Source organism: Salmo salar, chromosome 27 (assembly GCF_965601325.2).
Source record: "Salmo salar chromosome 27, fSalSal1, whole genome shotgun sequence".
NCBI lineage: Eukaryota > Metazoa > Chordata > Actinopteri > Salmoniformes > Salmonidae > Salmo > Salmo salar.
In genome coordinates, this window is record NC_138317.1 from 27096999 (window position 1) to 27107914 (window position 10916).

General features: G+C 46.8%; 1 protein-coding gene across 2 annotated transcripts; it reads right to left on the minus strand.

Annotated features, from left to right (window-relative positions):
* Positions 1-1489: 1489 nt before the first annotated feature.
* On the minus strand, positions 1490-10601 carry LOC106588729 (transmembrane protein 196). 2 transcript variants are annotated; one of them, XM_014178006.3, is made up of 4 exons: positions 10548-10601; positions 2961-3096; positions 2544-2686; positions 1490-2417 (listed from the first exon to the last, which is right to left on the minus strand). In XM_014178006.3, exons 1-4 carry the CDS (start codon positions 10587-10589, stop codon positions 2349-2351), a joined length of 390 nt encoding a protein of 129 aa, XP_014033481.2. In that variant the 5' UTR covers positions 10590-10601; the 3' UTR covers positions 1490-2348. The 2 variants fall into 2 exon arrangements, with proteins under 2 accessions (XP_014033481.2, XP_014033480.2); XM_014178005.3 differs by having other exon boundaries at positions 1490-2686.
* Positions 10602-10916: the final 315 nt, after the last annotated feature.

Below are 10916 nucleotides of genomic sequence, written 5' to 3' on the forward strand. Positions count from 1 at the left end.
AGCTTATCATGAGGTACTCCAACTCAGGTGAGCAAAACCTTGAGACTTTCTTCGTATTAGAGATCGCGCCCCAGATGTTGTTAATAAAGTCACACAGACCCTCCCCCCTGATCTTACCGGAGGCTGCTGTTCGGTCTTCTTGATGCACTGAAAACCCAGCTAACTGTATATTATCCATTTCCTTGTTCAGCCACAACTCGGTGAAACACAGGATATTACAGTACATGCACACACACACACACACACACACACACACACACACACACACACACACACACACACACACACACACACACACACACACACACACACACACACACACACACACACACACACACACACACACACACACTACTGGTCAGCTCTCTTCTAGTGTTACCACTTTGCGATAGGGCAGCACTAGATAGGTAAGGTCGCCCGGGTCTGATTCAGCTCTGGGCGCTTGTCTTCAGAACAACGACACACACACACACACACACAACACAGCAGGTCCTGCTACTCTCCTTGGCGTCGCATGTCTGACGTTGTCACAGTGATAAATAGTGAGAGAGCCCCTGGCTGAGTTTGTTGCCGTGGTCCCTGTCAACACACTCACACGCTGGATACGGTGTAGTCTGATCTAAGCAAACAGCGTAATGAGTTATTGAACATAATTAATGTAGTCAGAGTAGCTGTAGATCTGTCTGAGAGGTCACAGCTCTCAGCTGGGTGTGTGTCTGTGCGTGTAGGTTAAGGACCCATGGACATGCAGTCTGTCAAGAAGCCTAATGAGTCTTATCTTGGTTAGTTACTGTAACTAACCAAGGTTAGTGTTGCCCCTGGTTACAGTGTGTCTGTAGTAGCAGATAGTGACAGATCAACAGGGTTAACTAAGTACTCTGGTTACTGTGTTAACCCTGTCTGTAGTATCAGATAGTGACAGATCAACAGGGTTAACTAAGTACTCTGGTTACTGTGTTACCCCTGTCTGTAGTAACAGATAGTGACAGATCAACAGGGTTAACTAAGTACTCTGGTTACTGTGTTAACCCTGTCTGTAGTATCAGATAGTGACAGATCAACAGGGTTAACTAAGTACTCTGGTTACTGTGTTAACCCTGTCTGTAGTATCAGATAGTGACAGATCAACAGGGTTAACTAAGTACTCTGGTTACTGTGTTAACCCTGTCTGTAGTAACAGATAGTGAGACATGTCTGTGAATAGGGTTAGCTATAAGTGAGATTTCAGAGGACCCTTTTTAAGCAGCACTTTGATTTAATGCTCAATTAGCATGCACGCACGCACACACACTTGGCATGCGAGATCAATATCTTGTACTCCCACAGACAATAGTCCCCTTAGCAGAGAGCATGTCTCCTCTAATTCAATATCAGAATGGATTCCTGACAGCTAGTGTGTGTGTGTGTGTGTGTGTGTGTGTGTGTGTGTGTGTGTGTGTGTGTGTGTGTGTGTGTGTGTGTGTGTGTGTGTGTGTGTGTGTGTGTGTGTGTGTGTGTGTGTGTGTGTGTGTGTGTGTGTGTGTGTGTGTGTGTGTGTGTGTGTGTGTGTGTGTCTGGAACTGGTTATGAAATCTACAACACCATCTAACATTTCCATAGTTTTATGTGTGTTTTATAGAAGCCTAAAGAAACATATTGTCACTCCATAGATAATTGTTTTCCATATATACAAGCATGAATATACAGCAGGGTTAGCCAACCCACCTCCTTGAGACCTTCTTGGTGTTCAGTCTCCAGGATCTTGATTAGTTTAATTATGTGTGTTAGAGCAGGGCTGGAGCAAAAGCCTGCAAACCCAGTAGCTCTCCAGGAGGATGGTTGGTCACCACTGATATTCAGTTTGCATAGTTGGTTGCATATGTAATATTTTAAAGCATTCCATATTCTGCGCTACATCAGATAGCTATAGCATTTTTCCTTCAAACACAGTATACCTGCATTCACATAGCCAGAGAGAGAGAGAGAGAGACAGAGAGAGAGATTACAAATTGATTGCATGCTTCTTTTGTTCTCATTAGTTTGAAGCGGCTGGCCTCCCGGTCTGTGAGGTCAGAGGTCATGTGACTGTCTGTTAGGACTATCAGAACTAGTAACAACTTGTCCAAGAAGAGCATTCATTTCAGTTTTCCTTTGGGAAACAACTTCTTCCATCTGTGCTGAAGTTCTCCACACACAACTGTGTAATAGTGCTGCTCAGCTCTGTTGGATGATATCACTCCATTGTCAGCGGAACGAGGTGTGTCCGTTGTCAGGGCAACAAGGTGTGTCCATTGTCAGGGCAACAAGGTGTGTCTGTTGTCAGGGCAACAAGCTGTGTCTGTTGTCAGGGCAACAATGTGTGTCTGTTGTCAAAGAGAGGTGGTGTTGCTGTTGTAGGAGATCTGGGGAATCCCGTTGCTGGAGTTGTCCAGGATCTCCTGTTAGAAACACACTCATGCATGCATGCACGCATGAAAGCACACACACACACACACACACAAATTAGGAGAAATCAGTAGCAGTGTGTGAGCACGCATGCATGTGAGTGTGTGTTTGTTTCTTACAAAAGATCCGTGTGTGTATGGTTCCTTCTCAGCCATCTCGTGTGAGTGGTGCAGTGAGTGTTCTCTCTCTAGAAACATCCTCTGTTGTTCTGAACTGGCCAGACGACAGGTCAACCAGGTAGAGAGGGTACAGGAAGAGATACCTACAGGAGAGAGGGAGAAGGGGGAGAGAGACCTATTGAATTGAATGGTGACAGAACTTAGTTGAATGTTACTGTACCACAGTTCATATTTTATAGCAGGTATTCAATAATAACCCTTTCATATACAGACAAAGATAGGTTTCATGCAGATTAGAGGTGTTGGGTCAGCATCGCCCTACTTCAACTACCTGGAGTAGGAATGAGTTGATTTGCCTGTAGTGTAACGTAATATAATGTTTAACTGTGTTTTGTAGCCTTTCGTAGCGTTGCATACCCAGGCAGGCAATGGTCATGGCCGCCAGGTGTAGTGAGCGGAGAGAGTCTGGTCGTCGTGACAACGCCCGAACGAACTGGAAGTTGAGAATCCCTCCAATCAGACCACAGATACAGCAGGCTGAGAACAGAATCATCTAGAGAGAGAGAGAGAGAGAGAGAGAGAGAGAGAGAGAGAGAGAGAGAGAGAGAAAGAGAGAGATACACAAAGGTTTAAATTACTGCACCTCCTCATACAGTAGCTACCTTGTCAGCAGTAAACAATACATGCTGAGATGGGAGGGAACGAGATGGAACACACCGTTTATAGTTTCCTACTGTATCACTGTAAATATTGTGCTGTTGTTGAATATTTCTTACAGCGCAAAATGTATTATTTACTGCATAGTTATCCTCTCTCACTCTCTCTCACACACACACATTTCTGAGTTTTCCTGGTAGCTCAGTTACAGTGAACTGACCACTAAGAATCCCCACACACTTTATTACTGTGTGTGTGTGTGTGTGTGTGTGTGTGTGTGTGTGTGTGTGTGTGTGTGTGTGTGTGTGTGTGTGTGTGTGTGTGTGTGTGTGTATGTGTGTGTGTGTGTGTGTGTCTGTGTGTGTGTGTGTGTGTGTGTGTGTGTGTGTGTGTGTGTGTGTGTGTGTGTGTGTGTGTGTGTGTGTGTGTGTGTGTGTGTGTGTGCGTGCGTGTGGTGTGTGTGTGGATACACACACGTCGGGATCCTAATGTTACAAATCAGAGCTCCTTTTTCAGTCATTAGCCATCGTTTGGAAACACATCAGACTCCAGAGATACACTAACCTACCATAACCTAATCATCACACAGAGAGAAGAGAAGAGGAGAGGAGAAAGGGGGAGGAGAGGAGAGGATGGCTTTTACTAAAGTGAGATCGAATGACAGTGAGATAGAGAGCATGTGAAAGGATGAGAAAGAAGGTGTGATGGAGGGAGACAGAGGGTGATGCATAAGCCAGAAGATGGAAAGTGTAAAGGGAGAGGAAAGAGTGAATAACACAGAGTGAGGAAGGAGCAATTACTTTGGTATGGATCAGTCATTTACACCTCTGTGACTTCTGAGAGGAGGATAGGAGAGAGACCATTGGGAGGCATGAGGAGCTACTGCTGGACCTTTTGGAAGGGCTTCGTTCCCTGACGGAACGCCACGACCAAGGGTTCAAGGCTATTATGGAGCAAATCAGGGAGTTGGCTCAAAGGCAGCCCGCCACCTCTGAGACCCCCACCAATCACTCAGTAACCTTTTCACTATTAGTGGTGGGTTTGTACAGCCTACCCCGGCTCCCCGAGAACCACGCTTACCACCTGCGGAGCAATATTTTGGGGATCCTGGAACCTGCTGGGGTTTTCTTTCTCAGTGCTCCCTAATTTTTGAGCTGCAGCCATCTTTATTCCCTTTGGATCAGTCAAAGATAGCGTATATTATTACGCTAATGTCGGGAAGGGCGCTCTCCTAGGCTATGGCAGTTTGGGAGCAACAATCCACTATTTGTCGTGATCTGGAAGACTTCATGGCAGAGGTGAGGAAGGTTTTCGATTCTCTGGTATCTGGGAGAGGTGGCCCGAAAACTACTTGAATTACATCAAGACTCCCGTAGTGTGGCAGACTACGCTGTAGACTTTCGCACGGTGGCCTCCGAGAGTGCCTGGAATCCGGAGTCCCTATTCGATACCTTCCTTCACGGATTATCAGAGGTGATAAAAGATGAGCTAGCTGCTCGGGAGTTACCGGTGGACCTCGATTCCCTCACCATTAGGATTTATGGACGTCTATGAGAACGCAGGAGTGAGAGGAGGTCTGGCCTAGGTCACACTCGTCCATCCGCTGTGGCTCGCTCACCTCCGAAGGAATCCGGAAGTCCCCGAAGGCTGTTTTTCAGAGAGGATCCGAGGCCACCCGACCTCCCTCGAGAATCATCGATGACGGGTGAGTTGGATACACCGGAACTTATGCAACTGGGAAGAGCTAGATTATTGCCTAGGGAACGTTTGGGGAAGCTCCAATAGTTGTCTGTTTTGTGGTGCTGTAGGGCATTACATAGCCACCTGCCCAGTGAAGAGACCTGAATCCTTAGTAGGTACAAGTACACTGGTGAGCCTGACTGGGAACCCTCTAATTCCCATTACCCAAACTCCTTTTTATGTGATCTTGCTGTGGGGAGACCAGTCTAAGTCTCTCCGGGTGCTCATTGACTCTGGGGCAGATGAGACTTTCATGGACACTACCCTGGTATCGGAACTAAGTATCCCTACTCAACTCCTCTCCGTTCCCATGGATGCCAGGGCACTGGATGTCTGCTCCATTGGAAGAGTCATGCACAGCACAGTTCCTATTAATATGTGGGTATCTGGAAACCAAAGTGAGTCAATACAGCTTCTCCTCATTGAGTCTCCCCACATACCTATTGTTTTGGGATTTTTTGGGCTCCAGAAGCACAACCCCGATATTGACTGGGCCACGGGTTCAATCCTGGGTTGGAGCCCGTTCTGCCATTCACATTGCCTGAAGGCGGCGCAGGCTTCCCCAGAACGTCTGCCTTCAGGATTGAATACGGCCTTGGATCTCTCTGCCATTCCCGCAGAGTACCATGTACCCTCCCTCCACATTGTTCTTACGATTGTGCTATTGACCTCCTCCCAGGCACCACACCGCCTCGAGGCTGGCTATATTCCCTGTCTGGTCCTGAGACCATGACCATGTACATCGAGGACTCTCTGGCTGTTGGGAGCGTTCGCCCTTCTGCCTCTCCTGCTGGCACAGGATTCTTCTTTGTGGGGAAGAAGGACAAGACCCTGCATCCATGCATTGATTACTGGGGCCTCAATGACATTACGATCACAAATCGGTACCCTCTACCACTCCTCTCCTCAGCTTTCGAACCTCTCCAGGGGGCTACCATCTTTTCCAAACTGGACCTTCGGAATGGCCACCATCTTGTGTGTATACACGTGGAAGACGGCTTTCAACACTGCCAGTGGACACTATGAGTACCTGGTCATGCCGTTTGGGCACACCAACGCGCCCGCTGTCTTCCAGGCCCTGGTCAACGATGTGCTCTGGGACATGTTAAATCATTTTGTTTTTGTCTACTTCGACGACATCCTAGTTTTCTCTCGTTCTGCCCAGGAATACATTCTCCATGTTTGACATGTCCTTCAGCGCCTCCTGGAAAATCAGTTGTTTGTAAAAGCTGAGAAGTGCGAGTTCCACCGCTCCAATATCTCCTTTCTGGGATACATCATCGCTGAAGGGAATGTTCAGATGGATCCGGAAAAGGTGAGAGCGGTGGTGGATTGGCCCCAGCCCACGTCCAGGGTGCAGCTACAATGTTTCTGGGGTTTGCTCATTTCTACCACCGTTTAATTCGGGGCTACAGCGCCCTGGCGCCCCCCCTCTCTGCACTCACCTCTCCCAAGGTAACATTCACATGGTCTCCAGCAGTGGACAAGGCATTTGGGGACCTAAAGCAGTGATTCACTACTGCCCTCATCCGTCTAGACCCGACTCGTCAGTTTGTGGTTGAGGTTGACGCTTCCGACGTGGGAGTAGGGGCCGTCCTTTCCCAGCGATCCGTCCAGGACCAAAAGAATCATCCCTGTGCCTTCATGTCCCATCATCTCAACCCTGCGGAGAGGAACTATGACATTGGGAACCGGAAACTCCTAGCAGTTAAGATGGCCCTGGAGGAGTGGAGGCACTGGCTGGAAGGGGCGGAAGATCCATTTTTGGTGTGGACTGACCATAAGAATTTAGAATACCTCCGCACTGCCAAGCACCTTAACTCAAGGCAAGCTCGTTGGGCCCTGTTATTTACCAGGTTCAGTTTCACCATCTCCTACCGCCCAGGGTCCAAAAACGTGAAGCTGGACGCTCTCTCCCATCTGTACAGTTCACTGCCACTCCCTCTGAATCTGAGACCATCCTCCCTGCCTCATGTTTGGAGGCTTCGGTTGTTTGGGGTATTGAGGCTCTGGTCCGCAAGGCACCCTGGGGGGGGGGGGCTAACCGGATGTTCATTCCTGATCCGGGCCGGCCTCAGGTCCTGGAATGGGCTCACTCCTCCAGGCTTACCTGTCATCCTGGGGCTCATCGTACCGTGGCTTTCCTCCGACAATGCTTCTGGTGGCCCACCATGGCTCCTGATGTCTCGGCCTTTGTTGTCGCATGCATGGTGTGTGCTCAAAGCAAGACTCGGCGGCAAGCTCCGTCTGGCCTCCTTTAGCCACTCCCTGTCTCTCATCGTCCCTGGTCCCATATTTCCCCGGATTTCGTCACTGGGCTTCCTCCGTCAGACGGAACACCACCATTCTGACAGTGGTGGATAGGTTTTCCAAAGCCGCCCATTTCATCCCTCTTCCCAAGTTACCTTCAGCCAAGGAGATGGCCCAGCTCATGGTGCAGCACGTCTTCCGAATCCATGGACTCCCGGTCGACATGGTTTCGGATCGGGGTCCTCAGTTCTCGTCCTGATTCTGGAAGGCGTTCTGCATCCATATCGGGTCGTCGGCACTGTCACACCCTGATCTGTTTCACCTGTCTTTGTGATTGTCTCCACCCACCTCCAGGTGTCACACGTTTTCCCCATTAGTCCCTGGGTATTTATTCCGGTGTTACCTGTGTCTGTTGCCAGTTCGTATTGTCTTGTCAAGTCAACCAGCGTGTTTTGCCGTGCTCCTGCTTTCTCTTATCTCTCTTTTGCTAGTCCTCCTGGTTTTGGCTCTTGCCTGCCTTGACAATGAACCCACCTGCCTGACCATACTGCCTGCTCTGACCTCAAGCCTGCCTGCCACTCTGTACTTCCTGGACACTGACCTTGTTTATGATCTTTTGCCTGTCCATGACCATTCTCTTGCCTGCCCCTTGGATTATAATAAATATCAGAGACTCAAACCATCTGCCTCACGTGTCTGTGTCTGGGTTTCGCCCTGTGCCCTTATATAAACAGAGAGTACACAGTGGCAGAATACCTGACCACTGTGACTGACCCAAATCTAAAATCACAAAGTCGTCAGTCCGCAAGAAGAGACATGACAGGAATTTGTGGGGATAAACTGAATAGCCAGGACCAGTGTGAGAGAGGTCACCGTAGGCAGACCTGGCTCTCAAGAGAAGACAGGCTATGTGCACACCGCCCACAAAATTAGGTGGAAACTGAGCTGCACTTCCTAACCTCCTGCCAAATGTATTACCATATTAGAGACACATATTTCCCTCAGACTCACAAAGAATTGGAAAACAAATCAAATATTGATAAACTGCCATATCTACTGGGTGAAATACAACAGTGTGCCATCACAACAGCAAGATTTGTGACCTGTTGCCACAAAAGGGTGTCATGACGTTGGCCTGTGGGTAAGGTTTATGACCCCCCATAAATACCTTTCTCCCTTCCCTCTCTCTCTGACTCTACTGAAGGACTCTCGAATAGCCTTTGTTAAACATAGAGAGTCTGGGAACATCAAACAAGTGGGGGAAAGGAACCATATTTCGGTAATAGAACCAGTTGAAAATATGCGTTGGAACTTAATGAATATGATGTCAGTTCGGTTGTCATCTGAGACATGATTACTGATGACAGGACGACATAAACTGTATCTGGGAAAGTCTACACATTCTAGTTATCAGATTCACATGGAATCGTTGTTCAATTTAAATTCCCAGTACGGGAAAAATAAAAAATAAATAAAAAATGAAATGAATTGAAATGTATGCATTCACTACTGTAAGTCGCTCTGGATAAGAGCATCTGCTAAATGACTAAAATGTAAATGTAAAAATGCAATTTAAATGAAACTATTTGTGAAAAGATTAAACGTCATTTTAGCTTCCAAATGAGAGAATTGGGTTTTCATAAGGTTAGAGCCCTGCTCAATCAGTGGCCCGCCCCTGTGAAGAGACATGGGTTATAAACTATGAAACACACCCTTCTCTCCCTCCACTATATAAGCCCTTGATGAAAATGTAACCTGTTCCGAGTACGATAGGACGACGGTCCATACGTTAAAAAGGACTAACATGTCAACTATAGAACTAAGCCAACCTCAGCGTGAGCTTTGGTTGTGAATGGTATAACTCTTATTCACTAAAGAAGTGAGCCATCCTAGCCGTTGAGTTAGCAACAGCAGCTGTAAACGTGGGCTAGGAAAGGACAGACGACGTATCCAGTCTAACATACAACGAAGATACTATAACGTATCCAATTTACCACCAGAGACATTCTTCTGAGGACAGGAAGATCTCTGTTGGCCAACACGGCCAGCATCTACAACCAACCTACCAAAGCGCAGCTCAGAGTAAGTATTTATTGCATTTTCCTTTTCCAAATGGGCGGTAATTTAGAATGCATAAGATACTGTATTTACGAAAGCTTAGCTTCTCCCTTTGTTCCTCAGTCTTCCTGCTATTTCATTCAAGCCCAACCCCCTCTCTTTGTGTAACAAGCCATCATACAGGTTCCGTCCACCAGGGACGTTTTCTGTATGACATAATTTGCATTCTGTGTATATGTAATTCTGTGTGATTAGTTAGGTATTTAGGAAATAAATAATTAAACCCAATTTTGTATTGCTGATTCAACTTGTTAGCCAGGGTTCGTGAAGATAACCAAGAATTTACAACTTTCAGATGAGACTGAAATAAGGTGACGATTAATATTGACTGCTATTGATGTAAAATATTACTAGTTCTTTCAGAGTTTATTCGGAAGATACCAGCTCTATAAACACTCTTTCGTGGTGCCCCGACTTTCTAGTTAATTACATTTACATGATTAGCTGAATCAGTTAATATTAATTACAGAGAAAGGATTTTATAGAATAGCATGTCATATCACTTAATCCGGCATAGCCAAAGACACAACAAGGGCAATGAGTGAAGAACAAACACCATTGTAAATACAACCCTTATTTATTTTCCCTTTTGCACTTCAACAATTTACACATCATTAACACTATAGACATATGACATTTGAAATGTCTATTCCTTTGCAACTTTTGTGAGTGTAATGTGTTACTGTTGATTTTCATTGTTATTTCACTTTTGTTTATCTATTTCACTTGCTTTGGCGATGTAAACATAAGTTTCCCATGCCAATTAAGCCCTTTGAATTGAATTGAGAGAGATGGGGAGAAAAGGAGGGGTTACTGCTGAGAAGAGACAGGGAAAGAGAGACAGAAAGAGAGAGCGAGCAAGCGAGAGAGAGATGGGGTTGAAAGGGAGAGGCGACTGAGAGACGAGGAGGGAGAGACAGAGAGAGGCGGGGGGGAGTGGGGGGGGGGGGGGGGGGGGGTGAGAAAGAGGTGACTCCTGTCCCTGTCTCCTCTAGTCTCGCTTTCTGAAGGACCTGAGTAACTCTTACCTCCTGTCCTGGATATATTTCTGCACGTGCTCACGCCCTCATACAGAGGACAACAGTGCTACACTCCCTAACTCACTGACCTGCAGTCCTGTGTCTGTGTACTCTGGTGTATGGTGGGTGTGTGCATAAGTGTGTGTGTGTGCTTTGGTTTTTACGTGTGTGTGTTTGTGTGTGTTTGCGTGTGTGCGTGCGTGCATGCATGTGTACTTACGATGAGTCCAGTCCTCTTCCTAGCACACAGGACTCCACACATCCCACAGATGAGAAACTGAGAGAGAGAGACAGAGAGAGGAATCAGATCAAAACTGGTTCATGACATGAGCAGAACCTAATCTGAACCTGTTCAGAACTGGATCATAACTCGATCAGAAGAGAAGAGAAAACAACTTCAGATGTCCAAGTTCAAAAGGGACAAAATTGTGAAATTATGACAGCATAGAAACTATTGAATAATTTAATAAACCTTCAGTAAAATGATGAGAAACTATAGCTCCTCCCTAGCTCATCTGGCGAACATCAATGGGACAGACCTCCATGGAACCTTTCACAGACCTCCATGGAACCTTTCACAGACCTCCAT

Excerpts from the sequence above, each read along its gene's own strand:
- LOC106588729 (XM_014178005.3), bottom strand. The coding sequence starts at position 10,589 with ATGTGTGGAGTCCTGTGTGCTAGGAAGAGGACTGGACTCATC. Across the intron at positions 3,097-10,547 it reads GGAAGAGGACTGGACTCATC|ATGATTCTGTTCTCAGCCTG; the intron begins GTAAGTACACAT and ends CTCTCTCTCTAG. Across the intron at positions 2,687-2,960 it reads CATGACCATTGCCTGCCTGG|GTATCTCTTCCTGTACCCTC; the intron begins GTATGCAACGCT and ends TCTCTCCTGTAG.